This window comes from Protopterus annectens, chromosome 6.part0 (genome assembly GCF_019279795.1).
Source record: "Protopterus annectens isolate FY-2018-M chromosome 6.part0, PAN1.0, whole genome shotgun sequence".
Taxonomy (NCBI): Eukaryota; Metazoa; Chordata; order Ceratodontiformes; family Protopteridae; genus Protopterus; species Protopterus annectens.
In genome coordinates this window covers 697,223,348-697,250,678 of record NC_056737.1, presented here as the reverse complement: position 1 = coordinate 697,250,678, position 27,331 = coordinate 697,223,348, and the positions used below count along the sequence as shown (strand labels likewise).

The 27,331-nt window shown below is 41.4% G+C and overlaps 1 protein-coding gene across 1 annotated transcript in view; it reads left to right on the top strand.

Moving 5' to 3' along the window:
* MTHFD1 (methylenetetrahydrofolate dehydrogenase, cyclohydrolase and formyltetrahydrofolate synthetase 1) overlaps positions 1-27,331 on the top strand; it is a gene marked incomplete in the record, with an annotated part of 1,466,165 nt that overhangs the window by 989,497 nt on the left and 449,337 nt on the right. Inside the window, 2 exon segments of the mRNA XM_044074387.1 lie at positions 23,725-23,836; positions 23,960-24,099. Coding sequence (XP_043930322.1) covers positions 23,725-23,836; positions 23,960-24,099 — 252 coding nt within the window.

Here is a 27,331-nt window from a genome sequence, read left to right as displayed (position 1 = left end):
ACTCTAGACTATCCAACATCAACTGGACGTTCCTTTATAACCTCCCCCTTAATGATGCTGTAACTGCATTCAATAAAATGTTTCTTGACATACTGAACACCATGGTCCCATCCAGAAAAATCAAGGTAAAAATCAAACTGTGCCCCCTGGCTCACTAAGCAAACATGTTCTATTATCCATCAGAGGGACTCTGCCTGGAAAACTTGGGTCAAAAATAAAACCTCTCCCGTACTCCAACATTACAAAGAACTTAGAAACATGTAAAAAGGATAATCATGAAAGATAAAAAAATCATTCTTCGCTTCCAACCATTGCAGCCCCCATACTAACCCTAAGAAATTCTGGTCCAGTGTTAATAAAATCCTCCACCATACTACCCCCTACCCCTTCCCCCATAATACTGACACAGAAACTGCTGCTCTATTAAACAATCACTTTGTAGAAACTATCCAAAGACTAACTCAGCATAGTCCCAATGCCTCCTCTCTGCCTTTACCTCCCAGTCCTTCTTCCTCTAATACCTTCTCCTTTCACCCTGTTCCCCACTGACTTTATCAAATCCCACTTGAACAAGCTCAAACTCTGCTCTCCCTCTGTTGACAATTTACCTCCCCGCTTCCTTAAAATTGCTACCACTTCTATTGCCTACCCAGTCTTCATCCTTATTAATCATTCTATTACCAAGGCTGTTGTCCCCGAAATATGGAAATCCTTTTACACAATCCCTCACCACAAGGGTGGTAACTCCACTGACCCCACAAACTGCAGTTCCATTGCTATACTATCCCCATTTTCCAAAATACTAGAAAAATGCATTCATTCTGCTTGATAATAATCTCTTAACTCCCACTCAGCACGGCTTTAGACCCCACCACAGCACATCTACCACTCTACTATCATTCACCCAAACAGTAGCAGAAGCCCATGATAACAACCTACGTCTTTCCTGTCTATTCTTTGATCTCTCAAAGGCTTTTGATATTGTCTCGCACTCTAAGCTGTTAACTAAACTTTCTGACCTTCACCTGTCTACCCCCTCTGTAGCCTGGCTCTCTAGTTACTTATCTAATAGACTACAATATATGCACTGACAAATGGTCTCCTCCCTATTCCTGCCTGTCTACACTGGTGTTCCCCAAGGCTCTATTTTGGGTCCCCTCTTGTTCAATATCTTTACTAACAACTTACACTCTGCTACTACCCTCTCAACTCTTTTACAATATGCTGACAACTCCACCGTTATTACCACTGCCCACAGCATCCCTGAACTCCTTTCTCTTACCCAAGAAACTTTTATTTCCATTGAAACCTGGCTGACAGATAATCAACTAATATTAAATCCTAAAAAAACGAAGCTTCTACTTTTCCTTCCTAAAACACTAGCACAACATAAATCCTCTTTCTCCTTTAACAATACCATCATCAGACCTGAACAACATACTAAATTACTTGGTGTCACCATCAACAATGAACTAAAATTTGATATACATATCAATCAATGCATAAAAATACCCAACAAAAACTTGGCCTCCTGTACCATAATCATAAATTTCTTTCTTCCTCCTCCAAACCCTCCCTAGCCATGTTTCTCCTCTTACCCTGTCTTCTGTATGCAGCCCCAGTCCTTACTAACCTTCAGTCATCCCTTCTCAACAAATGAGAGCAAACCTACAATAAAATAGCTAAATTTGCCACCAATCTCCCCTATAAAGCCCACCCCTGCCTTGCCCTTAAGTCTTTGCAGTGTTCCCTAAACATCTGCTCCTTCCACAACTGCATATAACACACACCGTTTTTTATAACTCCAATTCCTGACCCTCTGTCTCTAATATTGTAACACAATACAACCCCTTACGTCAGCTTTGTACATCTGACAAACATCTCCTGGACATCTACAAACCAACAAAAAATGTTGGGAAGTCACTATACAAATACTCAATAGCTCACTATTGGAACTCCCTTCCTCATAATATAAGAAGTATCCCCTACAAGACCCAATTCAAACTTGAACTTAAACACTACCTACAAAACACCTGGTTCTGTCCATGTCAAGTTCCTACCTGATTCTACTTACCCTCTTCCTAAATTTTACATTCTTACTCTCTCTGTCTTTCTCTCTCCTCTGTTCTTTCTCCTCTCCCTAGTGCTAATGCTACAACATATCAACACCCAGTTCTTGTAAATACTTTATGCATATATATATATATATATATATATATATATATATATATATATATATATATATGTATGTACAGTAACTAGTACAAAACTGTTTAATTAACTTCTTTTTGTTGTATTTGTGATGTAAATGTTTGTCTTGAAAGACTGTAATTGTAACTGGAGCTTTTCTCCTTGGGTTTCCACTGAAAATGGGCCTTTGGTTCGGTTGGACCAACCCGGTTAACAAATGACAATAAGTAAGTAAGTAAGTAAGTAAATAAATAACTAGAAACAGATCTTAAGTATTACTCCTATAAAATTAGAAATTTGCTAGAATTAGCAGGGTTTGTGTTAGCATGCATTTTCTGAAGGAAACCCAAAGGTATGTCATAGTTTAGTGACTTCAGTCCCCAATGATTGGTGTCAAACCATAAGCTGTATAAGTAAGGACCAGAAAAATGAGGTAAATATATGGTTATTTTTGAAAATGTTATATTTTGGATGTAAAATACTTCCTCCAACACCATTTACATATACTACAGTGGGAGCCCTTCATTTGTTCGAACTTTCAAATGTTCGAAACTCATATGGCCAACACCATATGAACAAACATTTGAAAGGCTGACAAATGATAGTGGATATCCCGCTACAGTGCAGGACTGGGAGATTCCCCTTTCCTGCACTGTAGTGCAATCTCAGAGTGAGAATATTTAAGTAGCAGGGGGTGTGGGGGGTGCAGGGGGTCCCTGCATAACACAGTTTTACTGTGTTTACAGGTAGGTAAATGGTCCTATTTCAGGATGTCGGCCTTTCGGAATGTCGATCATATAGTGTCAGCCATATGAAAGTCAGCATTCTGAACAGTCGACATTCTGAAGTAGACCCACTACAGTATGTTTGAAACATTAGGCGGAGGAAGTATTTTACATTGAAACTATAAAAAAATACTGTAGTAATAAAGACAAAAAAATACTATAGTAATAAAAAAAAAAGTAAGTAAAACACAACAGTTTTACATGACATAGTGAAGTTGAGCGGTTTTGTCCCGTTTATTACAGAACTTCCTCAGAACTAACAATTACATACAGTGACTGCTTTTTATAACACTAATTAATCATGACATCATTACCTTAATTTGTTACTCAAGTCTTTTAAAGTAAAACTAACCATACATAGAAAATATATATACATATATAAACACAGACTTTAACTGTCATCAACTAGTTACATAAATAATACATAATTCACAAACTCATAACTTTAAACATATATTAAAAATAAATATGATACTAACTAATGTGTTTTTCTAAATCAATTATTCACATAATTTAAATGACGTTTTACAGAGTTTGTGAATTATGTATGATTTATGTAACTAGTTGATGACAGTTAAAGTCTGTGTTTATATATGTATATATATTTTCTATGTATGGTTAGTTTTACTTTAAAAGACTGAGTAACAAATTAAGGTAATGATGTTATGATTAATTAGTTAAATAAAAAGCAGTGGCTGTATGTAATTGTTAGTTCTGATGAAGTTCTGTAATAAATGGGACGAAACCGCTCAACTTTACTCTGGCTCCAGTTTGGTTTGTTTTATTGGTTGTTGCTTTCATATGTTTTTAGTGAGTTTTACAAAACAGCCAATTCTCCAAGCATAGTAATGCCCTCCAGGGTGCATGCTACTGTGAAAATAACACTGTTCCTGGGGTGTAGAAGCCCTTCTCCTGTGGCACTGGGCCTCATAACACCCATGGGCATGCATTACTTACACAGTAACATACACACCCTGTTGGGAATTATTACTTGCATATCAACTGAGTTAGAGCACTGGCCAACATAGACCTTTTACAGACTGCACCTTGGAATACTGACTGGCTAAGTGACTTGCTGAAAATCAGACAGTAGCCCAATGGTGGCTGTGTGAATCAAAATGTGGACCACAATAAACAGCTCATAACATTTTTTAAACATATTTATTGAAACACCACATTTTAAAATATGACATGAGTACTTCTGCATTCATGGAAAAGAAAAGTCATAGCAACATTTTTCATTGTTATTTTCATTCAGTATACAAAAATGTTTTCTTTTTAACAATTTTCATTCATTCCAACATTACATAAATTGCTGACTTCCTGCCTTTCTTTAAAGTTCACTCCTCTTCCTGAGCATTATTCTTTATGTATTTTCCCACAAATTCTATTTATTTCTGTGTGCTTTGTTTCTTCCCTTTTCTAAAGTTCTCATCTCTTGTTCTTTTATCTCCCATGTAATGTACAGTACTTCATTTACAGTTAGTTTATATTCTGATTACTGTTTTCTAGTCATTGTTTTTTTGGCTGCCAGTAGCATTTAACTTAGTAAGGCCTATATATGCCTAGACAATTCAGATCCTATGCCCTAGCTCAAAAGAATCATTTCCTTAGTTACAACCATTTTTGCCCCAACATTTCTGACAAAGTACTATGTAGGGAATTTTTAAAACCTTCCAATTCATTTCATTCCAAAAAAAAAAATTCTCTGAAGATTAATTGTGATATAAAAATACTGATACAAACACTTCCATGATTAAACTTTCTGGATGTTGTTACATACTTGGGAGCTATACAGATTTCCTCCCGTTGTTCTTTTGTCATTTGCCTTTCCGTTCTCTTTTCCCATTTTTTCCTAACCTCTTCTGATTGATTCTTGTATTTGCAATGTTTTATATGCCGTACTAATTATCCCTGTTTAACATCAGCTTCTGTTGTCGACTCAACTAAAAAAACTCTACCAGAGCTGGTCTTTCACTTAACACTCCCCTATTCTTTTCTGTTTGCCTATATTCTGTTATCCATCCCTGGTAGTGACATCCATCTCTAATCTGCAATCCAGACTTCAGATTAACCACATCACACTCTTTTTCCTTTCTGTCCTAGTTATTTGTTCTAAGTACCTTGGTTTCTTTACTAATTTCCTCCAATAAATTCCAGGGCCCTGTTGCCTATTGTCTAGATCCCTATTTGCAGTCATCCCTATTAGCAAAATCTCCTTTTTTCATCCCCAGGTTGACTTAGACAATTTTCTGCTACTTTATGAAGTTAATGTGCTCTATTGTTGTTGTTTTCTTCAAGGACCTGCACCCAAAATTTTACTGTCTCCTTATTTTCCAGACTCCCGCATTTCATTATCATCCTTTTCTACTTTGATTTATGACATGCTGCTTGTATTATGTATGTGCATTTTAACTGTGTAGCTCTAGAGTATTCCTTCAAATAAGGTAATTCTAAGCCAGCTTGTTCTATGGGGAGAATCAACGTATCTCACTTAACTCTTGCCTTTTCTTCTCCAAAATAAACTCCTTCAACTCTTTATTATTTATTATCCACAACCTAAGAATAAAAACATTTTCACTGCTTGTTTTTTAACATCCATTTCTATAATCAAGAGCTTCCAGACTCTTAATTTTTGAGTTTTCTTTGTTTAGTCTCTTCCCATGTATCCTTAACTCCCATAATAGAATAATCCATAATATAATCCTTTTTAATCCATACACCTAAATACTTCATTTTATCATGTCCCCATAAGTATGGACATTGCTGAATCAGTTCATACATGGGTGCACAGTTTACCGCTATAACATTAGTTTTATGTTCATTTGTTTATATTCAGAAAAGACCTGAAACTTTCTTAAAATGTTCCACAATGCTGAAATGTCCTTTTTAGGAGTTATAAAGAATAAAATAATGTCAGATACAAATAAGGCTAGCTTTTCTTGACTACCATACCAATTATAAACTTGAATTTGTGAACCCATTATTTCTTTGCAAATGCTGTAAATATGAAATAGATAAGCAAAGGAAAGATTACATCTCTGATTTTTCTGTTCAAACACAGCTTGATAGAGAGGAGCTCTCTAACCTTATTTCTTGCCATTGACACTTCACATGTCCTCATTATTATCTCTATTATTTTATCAGGGAACCCAAACACTACCAGGCTCAGTCATAAAATTTCTATTGAATGCTTTTTCTTCATCAAGACCCACCCACAATAGTGACATTTTGTTACACTCTGCTTCCCTCAGGATTATCATGTTTTCATTACTGAAAAAGAAGAAAAAAAATTAGTGTTCGAAGTTTAATATACCACTTTTTAATGAATTAGAGTTTTTCATTGGTAGTTTTTTTTTATATAAAAAGTGCTTGAAATTTTTGGTTGAATAGTTTCTGATGAAGTTTTGTTGGATGAAAGTGGTATATTAAACTCACTCTGAATGCTAATTCTGGTCTTGGGCTCCTGACTATGCTTTTTTTAGTATTTTTTGTTTTCTAAGTTGTATTTCAGCACTGGTGGAACTGTCTTATTTTTATATTTTTATTAGTGCTGCTAAATGTTTGCCTCCTCTCCACAAAACCACATTGCTCTATATGTATCAGTTTTGACAACACCTTTGCCATTCTCTTAGTATACACATAAACACTTTAAGATTGTGGTTTACATTTTAAATTAATCTATATAAAACTAGGGCTGAAGGGTCTTTACCCTCTTTAGATAATACCGACACCACAGCTTTCTTCCAAAAAGTTGGTACTCCCTTCTTAAAATAATGTTAAACAAAACCTTCCAGATCCTTATCACTATTTTCTCTCATAACTTCTGGAGTAATACTGTCTATTCCTAGAGACTTTAATGTTGACTGATTATACATTACTGTTTTTACCTCATATCTTCCTATGTTAGTTATTAATTGTTGAGCCTGATCATCTTCTAATCTTGTAATAATCAAGTCTTCCTTATATATTTCCATTTGTGCTTTTTCTTGATTTCCACATTCCTCTGTTTTATACAAATGTTCCTAAACTTTGACAAAGTTTTCTAACACCTGTATAGGATCTCTACTTATGTGTCTTGTCATAGCTACCCTAAATTTGGTCACAGCCTTACTTTATGTTGCCCAGGTCATTGTGCTAAAAGTTTTTGTGCTCTGAACTTGTTCTCAAAAATAAACATCAATCTTTCTAAACTGGTACATATTATCTGAATAATCCCTTATTTCCCCCTTTAACAGTCTGCAGTTGCTTCTATTCTGGTTCTGTAAGATTCTCCTTCTTTTGCAATATTTTAACCTTTGTCAACCCCTCTAAATAATTCCTATTATTTATTTCCCATATCTCCTTCTGTCTTGTTTCTACCACGTTGTTAAACTCCATTATTATTTCAGCCCACTCACTTGCTATCCTTTCTGCAGAAACATATTTCTTCCGTAATAACTCTTGAATTGTTACCAGTACCATTCCATAAATTACTCTCTTTTTAATAGATAAGTAGGAAAATGCCAGTGCCTCATTTTTACTTTACTACTCTCCATCTTTTTTTACTGGATGTGTCAAAGTTTTCAATTAAATATTTATGCTCTTATAAATATAATTTCTATCCAATCTAGCCCACTTATTGTACACTGAGGAGAAATATGTAACTTCTGTCTGAGTTCCTGTTTCTGAATTCATATTTTCTATACCTAATATTCTCACATATTTCTTCAGAAATCTACTATCTTTTGTTATATTTCCATTCTAGAAATCTCTGATACATTTTCCGAATTGGAAATTGGGTTACAATCCCCACCCATAAATAATATTCCCTGATGAAAGCTTGTTATTCCTCACAAATTTCTGTTAAACATTATAATAGTTTTAGTTGTAATGTAAATGCAGCCAGTGTAATCCTCCCCCACTACCAATAACCATTGTTATTGTAAATCTTTCACTACTGACTTTTTCCCTCTTCTGTCATGATTGGAACTGCTCTCACAAGCAGTATTATTAGCCCCATTTTTGTCCCTAATATTCTGATGGATTTCCATCTTCAAATCATTTATTTGTCAACTTCATATCCTCACTTCTGTCCAAATGTATTTCTTGTGACATTGCTGTTTGCACTCTACTGTTAATTTAATTCAGTAATCGTTATTTTTCTATACTCACAAGACCATTTATGTTTCATGTTAATGTTGACAAATCAGCCATTCTGATAAAAAGCTGTCACTTTCCCATATTATAAATAGCATTTCTTTTGAATATATGTTTCTAACTTGCAACTTACATGCAGCCACTAAAGTCTGGCAGATTAATCTTGCATGCAGTTGCTGTTTCTCTTCTCAGTTTGAACTCATATCACCTTTTCCCAGACCTTTTGCTTCAATAAAAATAGTTGAGAAACAAAACATTTAAGTGCATTTTAATGCTTCAACCATTTTAACTTACAAGAAATGCACAAAACTATATTCATTTTCCAAAAGAGTTTACCACACCATATAGGGGAACTTACCCCAAAAAGACACCTGCACCCACAAGTATTACGTATTCTAGAGATAACTTCAACCTTGCTGAAAGCATATGTTAGAGCCTGTTTTTTCACTTACACAGATACTGTCTGTCCTTATTATACCTCACTTAACCTCACAGATGTGAAAACATTATGCATGCTGTTGTTAAACTTTAACTTTTACTGTTAAGAAGAAGTGCACTGGCTGCTCTTAAATACATACATTGTACACTGTTATATTTACTATACTGAATTACTAAAGCTGCTGTGGAGGCAACGACTTACAAAAGTAATCAATTCCTACTATTTTAAACTTAATTTATTTTCACTGAACTGTATGATGGATTCCCTTTAATGTTCCATGTACATCTCACTTAGAGCACAAACCTTCACTGATTAATTGTATGCATCTAACTCCAAATGAAAACATTTGCTTAAAATGATAGTATCTTTGCAAATGTGTCATTTACTTACAGTTACTTCTTCAGTCCATTCATTTTCATTCTAAACTTTAATGACAAAGTGGGGGGGGGGGTTGCTTAGTGTCCGCCTATCAGTTTTACACAGTCAACAAGCTTCTGGTGTTTTTCAGCTACATGTTGCAGAACCATAGTTTAAACTACATCTAAAGGGAATAACACTTGACAGTTATCACATTTATTCACTAATTACCTATTCATTTCAGTTCATTACAACACAGAACCTCCCCTCTTCTCTCATCCTCTGCTAAAGCAGTATCTCAGAGGGGCCAACAGTTTAAGACCTCCCAGGAGAGCGCCAACTCCTGCATGGGACCTCAATTTTGTTTTGGAAAAACTCACTCTCCCTCCTTTTCAGCCAGCTACTACTACAGACCTAACATTTATCTCCTGGAAAACAGCTTTCCTTTTAGCAGTCACTTCAGCTAGAAGGATTTCAGAATTGCAGGCTCTTATGGCAGTGGAGCCTTTCATTATTTTTTATCCGGAGAGGGTGTCTCTCAGGAGCAGTCCATCTTTCGTGCCTAAGGTGGTATCCAGTGTGGCTCTTAATCAGACCATTCATCTGCCACTTTCTTTCCCAATCCACAGAACAAGGGTGAGCGGATTCTGCATTCATTGGATGTACACAAACAACTTAGATTCTACTTAAACAGGACAAAATCTCTAAGAAAATCTGAACAACTATTGGTGGCACTTGCTGCAGGGGCAGAGGGAAAGGCTATTTCAAAGCAGACTATTTCCAAATGGATAAGTCATTGTATTCATTTCTGCTATATGCATCATGGTAAACCTATCCCCAAGGGGATCAGATCTCATTCCACCAGGGCTGCATCTACTTCTGCAGCCTTTCTCAGAGGGGTTCCTACCAGAGACATTCTAGAAGCTGCTACCTGGAGCTCATTTCATACGTTCACCAAAGATTACCATTTACCTCTCTTCTCTAAATCCAGAGCTGGCTTTGCCACTGCTGTCCTGCAGGGCCTTATAGCTGCTCCTAATGCTGTATAAATCCATCCTCCCAACCATAGCTTTGGGATTCTACCCAAATGTAATGACTGCAACAGTGAAACATGAAGAACATAGTACAGTTGTGTACACTTACCATAAATGTAGATGTTCGAGTGTATTCACTGTTGCAGTCCTGGTTACCCACCCTCCAGCCCCCTGTTTTTCTCTTACTATACCTCTCCTTTCCTTTACTATGCTTAAAAGCCTTTTTGGTGTATTTGCTTTTGTTTGAAGGTATATTTTTTGTTTTAAATTTTATATATATATATATATATATATATATATATATATTTGCTCCCCATTTGGGGGGCACCTAACATCTGGGGCAAGATGTAATGGCGTCGGCTGCATGTTTTATACCCCTGATGACCTGACGTCATGGAAGAAGGGACAGCAACTGAAGCAGGACCCAAGACTTTGTTAATCAGGCTGACTGAGGGCAACCTGCCAGCAGATTACCCAAATATAATGACTGCAACAGTGAATACACTCGAACATCTACATTTATGGTAAGGGTACACAACTGTACTTTCTTCGTGTTTCACTGTTGCAGTCATCACACTTGGGTTATCTGCCTGCAGGTAGCCCTCAGTCAGCCCAAATACCAGAGACTTAGTATTTCGGCGTCGGTTGCTGTCACTTCAGGACTCACATCAGGTCGTCAGGGGTATAAAAACAGGCAGCTGACGCCATTACATCAGTCTTTCTTGCCAAGGAGGAGCTGAAGCAGAAGCAGTTCGCAAGTGCTGGTCGGCCGCTACCTGAATTTTTCGTTTTCGAATTGAGTAATCCTGAAGTCTTCTAAAGCTAAGTACCCCATTGGGGATCCTTTTTTCTTGCTCTAACCGATGTCAGAAAAAATTAACAATTGTCTTGCCTGTGGAAAGCAAATACCTCACAGAGATTTTCATTCTTACTGCATCACCTGTTTAGGCACAGACCACGACATCCCTCACTGTCGGTTTTCTGCCTTGTTTAACGCCCAAACCATTCATCGTCGGGCAGTCTTTGTCGCTGAATTCTTTTGCTCTCCGTATTCTAAAATGTCTTCTGTAAGCCATCCAACTACCGATTTTCTGAAAAAAACGTAAGGATAAAGACAGACTGCATAGGTCCAAAACAGCCGATGACGCTTACGTCAAGCTAGTCGCCAGTCCGCTGGTACTCAGTGAGGCACCTTTGCAGCCCCTGATGCCTGTTTCAGTGGATTCTCAGGCCTCTGCTGAGACCCATTCGGAGTCCAATATGCCACGAGATGCTTCTTCGACTATGGAACCTCCGGATGTCTCTACCTTGCATGGGTCCAGAGCCTCTGTGCAAGCACCGGCTTCTGAGGCAGTTCGCTGTACCGATGTTCGAATTAAACCGATGACTTCATTTCTAACCAAAACTAATGAGTTTCTTATGCCCAGAGTATGCACTGTGCCTAGAAAACTGGCAAACAAAGTGCATGCTCAGGCTTCCATGCCACAAAAACAAATGCTTAGAATGGCTGAAGACCTTATTACACTGATTAGGTGAAGTCAGCCTTCCCCTGCAAAGAGACAAAAAGGACCCAGTCCCCTTCAGGTTCTACAGACCAGGAGTCCGATGACTCTGACATTTCTGATTATGGAGACATGCCCTTATCCGCCTATGAGGATTCAGATGCAGAGGAATCCATTCCCTCTGCCTCCCCTCCAGAGGATTTTTCTTTTGGTGAAACCTAGCATACTTTAAGGGAGCATTTCCATTGGGAATCCCAAGACTGTCCTCAGTACAAAAAGAGACTCAGAGAATTTTTAGAGTTGCCTCAGCACAGGCCTTTAGCTATACCCCATGTCCTGGATGTTGTGGATGATGTTTTCATGGAATCCAGTCTTACTCCTGACACTTTACCTCCTGCCCCTAGGAAACCTGACAGGTACTACAGAGTACCTGATACTCACAAGTTTCTGTTCGAGAATCCTACTGCTGACCCAGAGATCATTTCCCAGGGGCCTAAAGGTATCAAGGCTACTACAGCCAAGAATCTCACCCCTTCGGACAGGGATTCCAGAGCTTTGGACAGATGGGGTAAGAAAGTATATACCTCTGCAACTCTTGCTATCACGGCTTTGAATTGCCAGTTTCACATGCTGAAGTACCAGCAACATATTATGGAGCTTATTAAACAAAAAGTGGTAACTTTTCCACACTGTGCAGAAAATAAAGAATTGCAGGAGCTTATGCACTCTGCAAACCAAGTCAGTAAGTATACTTTGCAGTGTGGCTTTGATGCCCTAGAAGCATCTTGCAGGGCAGTAGTCACTGGCTCTGTACTGAGAAGACATGCTTGGCTGAAGGAGCAGACCTTGCCAGATCATGTCAAATCTAAATTACTAGACACTCCTTTGAATAAGGACTCTTTGTTTGGCACCAAAGCAGAAGAGGTTCTTAAAAAAATGGAAGAAAAAGCTAAATCTATGCAGACTGTTAAAGAATTCTTACAAGTGCAACCCCCTAGATTCAGTAGGCAGTGCCTTTTAAAAACACTGGTCCTTTCCAGCCCCCTCCAGGCCTTCTCAAACAATACCCAGGGGAAACAGACCACTCAGACTACAGTCTCAGGGTATGCAGAGATCTAAGCAATGGAGTGCCCCCACCTTTAAAGCAGGGAGTGATAAGCCACCTCCTTACAGAAAAAGCTCACAATGACTTCTTCAATCCACTTCCCAGCCCTGTCCAACTGCTTGTACCCCTAGGAGGAAAACTTGCCCTTCATGCAAAAAACTGGATGTCCATGACCCAGGACCGATGGGTCCTCAACTTTGTATCCCAGGGGTACAAATTTTATTTCCATTCTCTGCCAACCCCAAGCAGGTTTCCAGACGTTCCTCCAAACCAGTGGGCAGAGGCTCAAAACCAAGTACTTTCCTTGCTCAATATCAGAGCTATTCAGCCTGTTCCAGTAGAACATGGGGGTCAAGGATTCTACTCCAGACTCTTCCTGGTACCCAGGAAAGAGGGCTCTTGGCACCCAATGCTGGATCTTTCAGTTCTCAACACCTTCCTGGTGGTACCAAAATTCAAAATGCTTACCCTGCAACAGCTTCTTTCTATGTTAGCCAAGGATGCCTGGTTGCTCACCCTAGACTTAAAAGAAGCCTATCTGCACATCCCTATAAGGGAGTCATGCAGGAAGTATCTAAGTTTCAGGGCAGGATCTATGCATTATCAGTTCTCTGCATTTCCCTTTGGCTTATCTACTGCGCCCAGGGTATTCACAAAATACCTGGCTGCAGGTAGCACACTGCATCCATTTATGCAGCCATTGCATATGGCAGGCAGAGAAATATCCAAATTTACCCATACTTGGACGACTGCCTGATTCAGGCAAACACCCAGGAATTGCTGCTTCAGCACCTAGCATTTGTAAAAAGCTTTCTCACTTCCTTGGGGTATACCATCAATGAAAGGAAATCACAACTGGTACCCAGTCAAAAGATTGTATTCCTGGGAGCAAGCTTGGACACAACTTCCCAGATGGCATTCCTCACTTCAGAAAAGCAAGTCTATCTGACAGATTACTTCAAACAAGTTGCCACCAGAACCCAGCTATCTGCAAGAAAAATACTGCAAGCCCTAGGGTTCATGGCCTCATGTATATTGCTAATTCCATATGCAAGATTGCATATGAGGAAACTTCAATAGTATTTAAAAGGTCTTTGGTGCCAACATTCTCAGGACCTGGAAACAGTCATTCCCATCATACCCTGTCTAAGGACAGAGTTCCTTTGATGGGCAGAAGCATGCAACCACAACAAGGGACAGACATCACTCTAACCCACGCCGCCCAGACCCTGACCACAGATACATCAGACTATGCCTGGGGGGCTCACATGGCTGGCAAATGTATTCAGGGTTACTGGAGCCCAAGTCAGATTCATCTGCACATCAACCAGAAAGAGATGCTAGCTGTACAGAATGCCTTGACAACTTTCAGATCCCTACTCTTTCCAGGGCAACTGCTAATAAAAACAGACAACACCACAGTTATGTGGTACATCAATAAGCCGGGGGGAACCCATTCCTACCCACTCTGCAGGTTAGCCATGGCCCTGTGGCACATGGCCTTGGGCATCCAAGTCCACCTACAAGCTCAGTTCCTGCCAGGTAAGCAAAACTCACTGGCAGATGATTTAAGCAGAAATCTCCTAGACCCACACAAGTTGAAATTCGAGCCCAGCACCTTCACTCTTCTGAATCAGAAATGGGGGACTCCAGATGTGGATCTCTTTGCCTCCCCCTACAACCACCAGCTCAGCAAATTCTGCACCAGGAATCCTCACAGCAGGGCCTGGAAAGTGGATGCCCTATCCTTTCTATGGGAAAAGCTCTCAGTATATGCCTTTCCCCCCTGCCCCTTCTCACAAGAGTATTACTCAAGATAAAAGAAGACAGGCCAAGGACAATTCTGATTGCCCCAGACTGGTCACAGCAGCACTGGTACCCATTCCTGTGCAGCCTGACAATGGTGCCACCCTGGCACCTACACCAGACCCCAACCCTGCTCTCTCAGCAGGAGGGACAGATTTTGCATCCACGATTGCAAGCCCTAAGTCTTGCAGCCTGGCTTATTCCTTGAATTCTGCACCAGCAACCCTAAACAAACAGGTGCTGGACGTTATCCTTGAAGCCAGAATGCCCAGTACAAGCAAATCCTATGCTGATAAGTGGAAAGGTATTGTTCCTGGATTCAGTTTAAAGGAGAGGACACAACACTGCCCTCCTTACCCCTAATCCTGGATTACCTAGCTGAATTACTCCACAGAGGCCTATCCTTCTCCTCCATTAAGATCCGTGCCTCTGCCATCTCAGCTCATTACAGCACTGAGCTACCCCTATTCTCTCACCCCCTCATCAAACAGTTCCTGAGAGGGGCAAACATCTTAAGGTCACCAAGGAGAGCACCCACTCCTGCTTGGGACCTTAACTTTGTACTGGAAAAGCTCCCCCCCCCCTTTGAATTGGCTGCCTCAGCAGAGTTGAAATTCCTCTCAGAAAAAAGCCTTGCTTCTAGCCATCACTTTAGCTAGAAGAGTGTCTGAACTACAAGCACTGATGGCTGTGGAACCCATCATTATTTTCCATGCTGACAAGGTTTCCCTCAGGACTAACCCTTCCTTTATGCCTAAAGTGGTGTCCAGTGTGGCTCTCAACCAATCAATCCATTTGCCAACCTTCTTCCCTAATCCTCAAAATAAAGGGGAAAGGATCCTGCACTCTTTGGATGTGCACAGACAGCTCAGATTCTACCTTGACCACGAGTAAGCCCTTCAGAAAATCTGACCAGTTACTTGTCAGGTGTGCAACAGGGGCAGAGAGCTAGGCCATTTCAAAACAAACCATTTCCAAATGGATAGCACACTGCATCCATTTATGCTACAAGCACCATGGAAAGCCAACCCCTCAGGAGGTCAGAACACATTCAACTAGGGCTACATCTACCTCCACAGCATTTCTCAGGGGAGTCCCTACCAGGGACATCCTGGAGGCTGCTACCTGGACCTCTGTACACACCTTCACCAAGCATTACCACCTGCCTATCTTTTCTAAATCCAGGGCAGGTTTTGCTACAGCAGTCTTGCAAGGCTTAACTAGCCAGCTACCTCTGTACACACCTTCACCAAGCATTACCACCTGCCTATCTTTTCCAAATCCAGGGCAGGTTTTGTTACAGCAGTCTTGCAAGGCTTACTAGCCAGCCCTAACTCTTCTTGACTACCTCCACCCTTCCTCAACTTTGGGAATCCACCCAAGTGTGATGACTGCAGCAGTGAAACACGAAGAACATAGTACAGTTGTGTACACTTACCATAAATGTAGTTGTTCGAGTGTATTCACTGTTGCAGTCCTGGTTTCCCTCCCTCCAGACCCCTGTTTTTTCTCTATCTGTCTCTCTCTCCTCTCATTGGTATTGGTGTTTACTTTTTACTGGTGGTGTTTTCCCCACCATAACGTAGCTCCCTATTTGGGGGCTCCTGACATTTGGGGCAAGAAAAACTGATGTAATGGTGTTGGCTGCTTGTTTTTATACCCCTGATGACCTGACGTGAGTCCTGAAGCGACAGCAACCAATGCCGAAATACTAAGTCTCCGGTATTTGGGTGGACTGAGGGCTACCTGCTGGCAGATAACTCAAGTGTGATGACTGCAACAGTGAATACACTTGAACATCTACATTTATGGTAAGTGTACACAACTGTAATTTCAGGCTTCATAGTATAAGGATTTCATAACAACTGAACAAGGCTGGCAAGAAAGGAAAGTAAAAATGACCATTATTTGGCCCATGATATTGCATGGGTGACACTAAACTTGTCTCCTGACTGGTGATTCTTAGTGCTGTCTAGAGATTTTTTTTAAATAATGCTGACAAAGAAAGTCCTGCATATTTTGTTTGCAACCCATCACTGATAAAATTATAGATAACAAATGATGATACTGATCTGTTCTGTTTACATATTTTTTCTTTATTGTATTTGGCATTGTTATTTTCTTATCATCATCATCATCATCTTTCGGCTGTTCCCATTAGGGGTCACCACAGTGGATCATCTGTTTCCATTTCTTCCTGTCCTCCGCATCTTGTTCTGTCACACCAACCACCTGCATATCCTCTCTCACCACATCCATAAACCTTGTCTTAGGCCTCCCTCTTTTCCTGTTACCTGGTAGCTTCATCCTTAGCATCTTTTTCCCAATATACTCAGCATCCCTCCTCAGCACATCCAAACCAACGTAATCTTGCCTCTCTGGCTTTGTCTGCAAACCTTCCAACCTGGGCTGACCCTCTAATATACTTATTCCTAATCCTGTCCACCCTCGTCACACCCAGTGCAAATCTTAACATCTTTAACTCTGCCACATCCTGCTCTAACTCCTGCCTTTTTGTCAATACCACTGTCTCCAACCCATATAACATAGCTGGCCTCACTACCCTCTTGTAGACCTTCCCTTTCACTTTTACTGGTACTCGTCTATCACAAATCACTCCTGACACTCTTCTCTCTACCCACTCCATCCTGCCTGTACTCTCTTCTTCACCTCTCTTCCACACTCACCATTACTCTGAACTGCTGATCCCAAGTATTTAAACTCATCCACCTTCGCCACCTCTACACCCTGCATCCTCACCATTCCTCTATCCTCCCTTTCATTTACACACATATATTCTGTCTTAGTCCTGCTGACCTTCATTCCTCTTCTCTCTGGAGCATATCTCCATCTCTCCAGGGTCTCCTCCACTTTTTCCCAACTCTCACTACAGATCATAATGTCATCTGCAAACATCATAGTCCACGGGGACTCCTGTCTGATCTCGCCTGTCAACCTGTCCATCACCATTGCAAATAAGAAAGGGCTCAGAGCTGATGCTTGATGCAATCCTACCTCCACCTTAAATGCATCCGTCACTCCCACTGCAGACCTCACTGCTGTCACACTACCCTTGTATATATCCTGTAAAACTCTTACATACTTCTCTGACACTCCCGACTTCCTCATACAATACCACAACTCCTCTCTAGGCACCCTTTCATATGCTTTCTCTAAGTCTACAAAAAAACAATGCAACTCCTTCTGACCTTCTCTGTACTTCTCCATCAACACTCGCCTAGCAAACGTTGCATCTGTAGTGCTCTTTCCCAGCATGAAACCATACTGCTGATCACAAATCATCACGTCCCTTCTTAACCTAGCTTACACTACTCTTTCCCATAACTTCATGCTGTGACTGATCAATTTAATCCCTCTGTAGTTACTACAGCTCTGAACATCACCCTTATTCTTAAAAATCGGTACCAAAACACTTTTTCTCCATTCCTCAGGCATCCTCTCACTTTCCAAAATTTCATTAAACAATCTGGTTAAAAACTCCACTGCCATTTCACCTAAACACCTCCATGCTTCCACAGGGATGTTATCTGGACCAACAGCCTTTCCATTCTTCATCCTCTTCATAGCTATCCTTACTTCCTCCTTGCTAATCCATTGCACTTCATGATTCACTATCCCCACATCATCCAACCTTCTCTCCCTCTCATTCTCTTCATTCATCAACCCCTCAAAGTACTCTATACATCTGCTCAACACACTCTCCTCACTTGTAAGTATGTTTTCCTCATTATCCTTTATCACCTTTACCTGCTGCACATCTTTCCTAGCTTGGTCCCTCTGTCTAGCCAATCGGTACAGGCCCTTTTCTCCCTCCTTAGTGTCCAACCTTTCATACAACTCTTCATACACCTTATCCTTAGCTCTCTTTGCCATGCACCTCATCTCCTTATACTCCTGTCTACTCTCTTCATCTCTGTGACTATCCCACTTCTTCTTTGCCATCCTCTTTTTCTGTATACTCTCCTGTACTTCCTCATTCCAACACCATGTCTCCTTATCGTTCTTCCTCCGTCCAGATGTCATACCAAGCACCTTTCTAGCCGTCTCCCCTACTAGCTCCGCTGTAGTTACCCAGCTATGTGTTAACTCTTCACTGCCACCCAGTGCCTGTCTTAACTCTTCCCTGAACTCCACCTCACAATTACCCTTTTTCAGTTTCCACCATTTGATCCTTGGTGCTGCCCTCACACTCATCCCCCTCTTTTTGACCACCAGCGTCATCTTACAAACCACCATCCTATGCTGCCTAACTACACTTTCCCCAGTCACCACTTTACAGTCTTCAATCTCCTTCAAACTGGCCCTCCTACATAAGATATAATTCACCTGTGTGCATCTTCCTCCACTCTTGTATGTCACCCTATGCTCCTCCCTCTTGTTAAAATACGTATTCACCACAGCCATGTCCATCCTTTTCACAAAATCCACTACCATCTGACCTTCTGCATTCCTTTGTTTAACACCATACCTACCCATCACTTCCTCATCCCCTCTGTTTCCTTCACCAACATGCCCATTGAAATCTGCTCCAATCACCACTCTCTCACCCTTGGGTACAGTCATCACGATTTCATCCAACTCACTCCAAAATTTTTCTTTCTAAACCATCGCACACCCAACTTGTGGAGTATATGCACTAACAACATTCATCTTTGCAACATCAATTTCCAGCTTCATAAACATCACTCTGTCTGACACTCTTCACCTCCAAAACACTCTTGGCATACTGTTCCTACAGGATAACTCCTACGCCATTTCTCCTCCCATCCAGACCATGATAAAACAATTTGAACCCACCTCTGATACACCTAGCCTTAATCCCCTTCCATCTGGTCTCTTGCACACACAATATACCAACCTTCCTTCTGTCCATCATATCGGCTAGCTCTCTCCCTATACCAGTCATACTGCCAACATTCAAAGTTCCGACCCTCATTACTACAGTCCTAGCCTTATTTTCTTATCATAAGCAACATTATATTGTGGCCACTTATGAAGGTTTCTATAAGTATATCCTGTACAGTTGGCTGGAGAGAGAGAGATTTGAGGCAGTGGCTCACGTCGAAACCCTGTGCTAACATTTGTTGCATTACAGCCCCTAGTGTACAAATGTTTGTCTTACACTAACAGTTGGCATGATGAGAGATCGTTTCAATGCTTTCCTGTAATAGCTGTTGCACACATTTTCTCTGTCTTGAAAACAAGTTGATTGCTTGCTTTTTTAAATTAAGATCAATGGGGATGTATCTCTGTCTTAGCAGTGCGTACTAATTAATCCCCTATTCTTATTTTTAAATGTCTGATTCTTCTAACAAGAAGTAATTTTTTAAAATATGTCTTGTTTAAGCATGACATATCACAATAATGTGGCATTTTACAGCCATGTATGTACCACAAAGAAACTTATAGGATAAGTTTACAAACACTGACGTCCCACTCACCAGGCTGAACAAGGAGAAGATCACAGTGAGCTGCCTATCGAGCGCTAGGATCCGCCACATAACGCAAGCACTCAGGTCACTCCAAAGCAAGTACAAATATGACTCGGTCATAGTACATGCTGGTGTGAATGACCTGAGACGTACCTCCCTCGACTACATGAAAAGAGACATAAAGGAGCTCTCCGATCATGTAGCCCAGGCCGGTATGACCCTGACCTTGAGCAGCATCTTACCCTCACCTAGAATGATGCCGCAGTATAAAGACAAAATGATCGATTTTAACAACTGGCTAAAATTTTGGTGTCATTCAAAGGGGATCCAGTGCCTGTCAGCCTGGGATGACATGCTTGACAAGCCACGTTGCTTCGCAAGGGATGGCTTGCACCTGTCACCCTTGGGCTTTCAGATACTGGCAAAGGCTCTTGCCACCCCCATAGTGCCTTTTTTAGGCAAATCTCAAAAGACAAACCCACCTCCTTAGAAAACACAAAGAACAAGAAACTAAGGGTAATGCTGCTAAATGCCAGAAGTCTAAACCTCAAAATGCATGCACTCGAATCTCTCCTCAGTATGGAGAACATCGATATCTGTGCAGTGACAGAAACCTGGTTCAAGGCTCCAGAGAGCACCCCAGCACTACCAGGTTATACCTGATACCATGCTTTTTGGCCCCAAAACTCGGACCGAACCACAAAAGGAGGGGGAGTATCCATATTTATCAAGGATACCCACACCTCCAGGTTAGTGGCGTTGCACGAAGCATCAGAAACCATCCATGTGCAACTAACAGTGGGCAAAACTGCCTTTCAGTTTATAGCTTGCTACAGACCACTGTCTCAAAATCAGGAATCCCACTCGGCTTTCCTGAAAACATTGGAGAACATGAAGATCTCTCCAAACACCATTATACTGGGTGACTTCAACTACCCAAACATTGACTGGGAGCATTACTCAAGCCACAACACCCTAGCCCAAAGGTTCCTGGAATTTATAAACTCAAATGCTATGGAACAACTAGTCAAAACTCCCACAAGAGGGGAAAACATACTTGACCTGATCATCACCAACATGGGGACCCTGTGCTCCACACCAGAAGTATTCCCCTCATTGGTAAGATCAGATCATAAATTAATTTCACTGGATATCCACAACACGACCCCACCCCCAGCCCAAAAAAACACAGTGAAAAACTTCTCAAAAGCGAACTTCACACTTCTCAAATCCGAGGTGGAATCCTTCAAGGCCCCAGGGCCAGTGGAAACTACGGCCCAAACCACAGAATCCTATATAAATGTATTCTATGGACACCTTCAGGAATGCATGGATCATGCTATCCCAAACAAAACCAAAACCCAAGCATCCAAAGACAGGCGTCCAGTCTGGTGGACCCCAGCCATAAATAAGTTGTACAAGAGAAGGAGGAAGCTACTACATGATAGAGCAAAATCCCTAAAAGGGAAGGCATCTCTGATCAGTACTAGCAAAAAATTATGATCCCTCATAAAATCCTCCAAGGCCAGCTTCGAGAGAAAAATTGCACAGGACACTAAAGACAATCACAAGGCTTTCATTAGCTATGTTAGGAACCTGGGATGCAACTCCCAGATATGCTCAGAGTTGATTATAAATGACAAAAAATACACTGAACCCACAGACATTGCCAACATCCTGGCAGACAGGTTCAGTGCAAACTTCTCCCCCCCTTCCCCCCCTAAAGAGCAAATATCTGTCCCAGTAGAGTGCAGCCTCCCTAACATCTCAGATGCTCAGGTGAAGGCCGCCCTCTCCAAGGCAAAATGGGACCAGACTGTGTCCTGGGTTGCGTTCTACATGAACTCCACGAAGAACTAAATCCTCACGTAAAACTGCTGTACAATCTCAGCCTCACTACGGGATATGTACCCAAAGAATGGCGTACAGCAACAGTGGTCCTGCTCCACAAAGGTGGCGCCTCAACGGACCCTGGTAACTATAGCCCCATAAGCCTGACTAGCCTTATCTGTAAAGCCATGGAGAGGGTCATCATGGAACTCATAAACAAAGACATTGGGGACCTACAGACAGTGGATCCTAATCAGTTCGGCTTTGTCAAGGGCAGATCCTGCCTCTTGAACCTGGTCGACTTCTTCGAAACAGTCACCAAGGCCATAGATGAAGGGAAGGAAGTCCACACAGCCTATCTGGACCTCGCAAAGGCATTTGACACAATACCCCACTCGGGCATCATAGATAAGCTATCCAGCTTAAACATAAACCCCTATGTCACAAGATGGGTTGCTAACTGGCTCAAAGACAGAACACACACAGAGTCAGATTTGCCGGAGTCATGTCAGACTCGAAACCAGTTACAAGTGGTGTCCCACAAGGCTCGGTCCTGGGACCTCTCTTGTTCGGCATATACTTTTCCGAGGTACAGGCCAGCACGGGAGGACTATGGCTGACCAAGTTCACAGATGACTGCAAACTGGGCGCCATAATTGACTCTCCAGCTGACACGAACATCCTTCAAAAAGGTCTCACAGAGACAGATAACTGGTGCCAGAGCCATGGTCTAAAGCTAAATGCCAAGAAGCGTATAGTCATACCCTTTGGCAAAACAAAGTGCCCGCCAATTACCACATAGGTGGAAACCCATTAAATACAGAAGAAGTAATTAGGGATCTGGGGACCCAAGTTGATAGCAATCTCTCCTGTGACAACCACATTGCCAAAGTGGTTAGAAAGACCTTCTACATAGCCCACCTTATCACGAAAGGATTCACATCTAGATCAAGGGAGGTAATAGTGCCCCTTTATTCATCCCTCATCAGGCCCATCATAGAATACAGTGCCCCTTTTGGGATGTACCTTACCCGACACCTGCAGCAGCTAGAAAGACCCCAAAAGTACCTCACAAAGAGGATCAAGGGACTTAAACAGATGCCATATGCTGCCAGGTTAAAGAAACTCCAGCTTTACTCAGTCGCATACCGCCTACTTCGAGGTGATCTATGCCTGACATACAAAGCTATGTCCAACCCAGAATTAATGGACATGCTCCACCTCAGAAAATCTAAATCCCTTAGAACCACGCACTCGAGGGACTTGAACCTCAGCACAGAAATAAATAGAACTTGCTGGAGGGACAGATTCATAACCCAAAGGCTCCCTTCGCTTTGGAATAGAATCCCGGTCCATGTTAGGCAGAGCACCTCACTGACTCTCTTCAAGAGGAATCCTGATGAGTGGATGGGAGATCGTAGGTTTACCCCGGGGATTACTTCGCTGTCACTACTAGACAGAGGCACAGTAAACTGACCTTAAATAAGGGCACAGCAAACTCAAATCTAAGGGTGGCGAAAGCCAAACACACTCGGGCTAGGCTTATAAATGCCCTAGGGCAGATAGCCTAGTATGAACCTATGAACCTATGAACCTAATATATCCAAAAAAACCATAAAAGTGAATCAAGCAATGAGGCAGTATAAAAAACTTTTACTAAAATTACCACATAAGCGCTTTCACAGTTGAGACACTGCTTCATCAGATGTTCAAAGGTTTTAACTCATACATATGCTTTAAATAATAGACAACATTAGACCAACAACCAATCAGAAAAATTCCCTCAGAATACATTATTCTGTCCATTGGCATTTAAAGTAATAGCAAAAGGTATTCTGCGAAGATATATATATATATATATATATATATATATATATATTGTGTCAAGTCATATAATCTTATTTATACAAAGGTCTGTCTTTCAAAACGGGTTTGAGCAGTACCTTATTATTGAGGCCAAAACCAGCATCAGCCCACAGTCTGATTATCCATTTTGCTTCAGATACCTTGGTTTTATTCTCTATTTTATTACAACTCAGTTTCTTGTAAAATATTTAATCATTCTTTGTTTCTCTTTTTGACAGGGAACACCAGTTTTTGTTCATGCTGGACCTTTTGCCAACATTGCCCATGGAAATTCCTCTGTCCTAGCTGATAAAATTGCATTAAAGCTTGTTGGCCCTGAAGGATTTGTAGGTGAGTTTCTACTGATTGTTGTTATCTTTAGTCTAGATAACTTTTACAGAGAAGGATTTATACAGCAGAGTTTATCACTAATACTTATTCCACTAAAGTAGTATTTTATTTCTACTCTCTTAGTTACTGAAGCAGGATTTGGAGCAGATATTGGAATGGAGAAGTTTTTCAATATTAAGTGCAGAAGTTCTGGTCTGTGTCCACATGTCGTTGTACTGGTAGCCACCGTTAGAGCACTAAAAATGCATGGAGGAGGGCCTTCAGTAAGCAACATTTCCCCTAATTTTCTGTAAACTATTGGTTGTATTCATTTTTGCGGGCACTCTTTCCAAAAAGTCATATTTACAAGTTTAAGTAAATGAATATTGTGTTTCACTTCATTGATATTCAGTGTTAAACTCTTAGCCTAGAGGGTTTCTCTGTATTCATAAGTGAGTCACATATCTTTGAATTTATTACTGCTGAATACCTGAGTTGTTTGGCTTCTGCTACATACCTACAATCAACTACATTACTAGCTGAGTTAAGTACAAACTTGCAGTGTTAAAGATTGTACTGCATTTCATTTTTCTGTCTATTTAATTGTTTCATTGAATATTGTGTCTGTGTCTCTCTGTAGTTAGTTATTTTTCTATTTAATTGTTTCATAGAATACTGTGGTCTCTCTCTGTCTCTGCAGTTAAATGTTCTTCGTGTTTCACTGTTGCAGTCAGCACATTTGGGTTATCTGCCTGCAGGTAACCCTCAGCTGGCCTGAATACCAGAGTCTTTGGATTTCTGTGTCAGATGCTGTCGCTTCTTCCATGACGTCAAGTCATCAGGGGTATAAAACATGCAGCCAATGCCATTACATCAAATCTTTCTTGCCGTGCAGTGCCCGAAGCAGAAGCAGTTCACAAGTGCTGGTCAGCTGACTCCTGAAATTTTCATTTTCGAGTTTCAGACCTGAAGTCTTCTAAAAGATAAGTACCCTGTTGGGGATCCTTTTTTCTTGCTCTAACCGATGTCAGAAAAAAATAATAATTGTCTTGCCTGTAGAAAGCAAATGCCACACAGAAATTTTCATTCTTACTGCATCACCTGTTTAGGCCCAGACCACGACGTCCCCTCGCTGTAGGTTTTGTGCCTTGTTCAATGCCCGAACTATCCTTCATTGGGCGATTTTTGTAGCTAAATACTTTCTCTCTTGATCTCCATACTCTGAAATGGCATCGGTAAGCCATCTGACTACCGATCTTCTGAAAAAATGTAAGGATAAAGGCAGAGACAGACCACATAGATCCAAAACTGCCAACGACGCTACCGTTAAGCTAGTTGCCATTCTGTCGGTATTCAATGAGGTGCTTTTGCAGCCCCTGATACCCGCTTCTACAGATTCGCAGGCCTCTACTGAGACCTATTCGGAGTCCGGTATGCTGCGAGATGCTTCTTTGACTATGGAATCTGCGGATGTCCCTACCTTGGATGGGTCCGGAGCCGCTGTGCAGGCACCAGCTTCTGAGGGTGTATTCTGGCCTACCAATTTTCATAATTTCTCAGGGGAGCTTTGAGCAGCCTATCTGTCCCTGGAGGAGTGGTCTCAGCCCAGCAACTAGTAGTTTATTGGCCGTTATGGGCTAATTTGTAGCTCTTTCATCTCCCTGCTTTAAAACCCACATTTGCGTGACTTTGCACACCGCACAGCGCCGGTTAGCTGTGGTTAAACTATTCCAGGCTCCACGAAGTCTGCTCTTCAATTTTTCTCTTGGAATTAGTCAAACTTTCAACTAAAGCACTCTAACCTTACTTTTCCAGTCCAGCACTTGCTCTAACTCTCAGTAAGCACTAATAAACGCTAACACTCCACCCCCCCCCCTTTACTATACAGTAGTACAAGGCTCCCCATTCATCCCTACCGGACAATCAGTAAATCAGTTCATTTATCCGCACAGGCATGTCCAAAGGGCAGTTTCAGGTGTACTCTCCAGTCCAGCTGGTGAATCTGGGAATCTTGAGGCAATGTTATAATTGCCTCATGTACACAGACAGCCCACTCTTCCTTCCAACAAACACACATATATGTGAGAGATGCAACTATACAGCCAAACTAGCGGCCAACCTCTCTCAACCCAATGTTGGAGCAGTCAGTCAGGAGGAGAAGGGAAACACTTGCACCACATTACCAGTCTCACACACACCAGTCATATCTGCACCAGCAAACAATACACATAAATACACTGAAACATACTCGGAGGCTCTAAATAAAAATCTGCCTAAACAGCAGAGACCTCCAAAGCAGACATCGAAGCATCTTCCACCATCTAACAGCAACAACGTATCACATACTTCACAAAGTCAGTGTGCCATGCAACCACAGCCCCTAAGGCTAAATAACACACCCAATACACTAGTAATAGGTGACTCTATTGTCAGGCACACTGACGTTCCACTCACTACACTGAACAAGGAGAATGTTACTGTAAGCTGCGTGTCGGGTGGCAGGATCCGCCACATAACATAAGCACTCAGGTCACTCCAAAACAAGTACAAATATTACTCTGTCATTGTACATGTTGGTGTGAACGACCTGAGATGTACCTCCCTGGACTACATGAAAAGAGACATAGAGGTGCTCTCTGATCATGTAGCCCAGGCCGGTATGACCCTGACCCTGAGTAGCATCTTGCCCACACCAAGAATGATGCCACAGTATAAAGAAAAAATGATCAGTTTTAACAATTGGCTAAGCTATTGGTGTCATTCAAAGGGGATCCAGTGTCTGTCAGCCTGGGATGACATGTGCGACAAGCCACGCAGCTTCGCCAGAGATGGCTTGCACCTGTCGCCCTTAGGCTTTCGAATACTGGCCAAGGCTCTTGCTACCCCCATAGTGCCTTTTTTAGGCAAGGCTCAAAAGACAAACCCACCTCCATAAACAACACAAGTAAACAAAAACCGAGGGTAATGCTACTCATTGCCAGAAGTCTAAACCTCAAAATGCACGCACTCGAGGCACTCCTCAGCATGGAGAAAATCGATATCTTTGCAGTAACAGAAACCTGGTTCAAGGCTCCAGAGAGCACCCCAGCACTACCAGGCTACAACTCATACCATACCTTTCAGCCTCAGAACCCGGACCGAAATACAAAAGGAGGGGGTTTATCCATTTTCATAAGGGATATCCATACCTCCAGGTTAGTAGCACAGCATGAGGCCTCGGAGACCTTCTGTGCAACTAACAGTGGGCAAAGCTGCTTTTCAGATTGTAGCTTGCTACAGATCACCCACCATGTCTCAGGACCCCCACTCAGCATTCCTGAGAACATTGGAAAATGTGAAGATCCTACCAAACACCATGATACTGGGTGATTTCAACTACCCAAACATTGACTGGGAAAACTACTCAAGTACAAACTCCTTTGGCCAATGCTTCCTAGAGTTTATAAACTCAAACGCCCTGGAACAACTGATCACCATGCCCACAAGAGGCGACAACATATTGGACCTGATCATCAC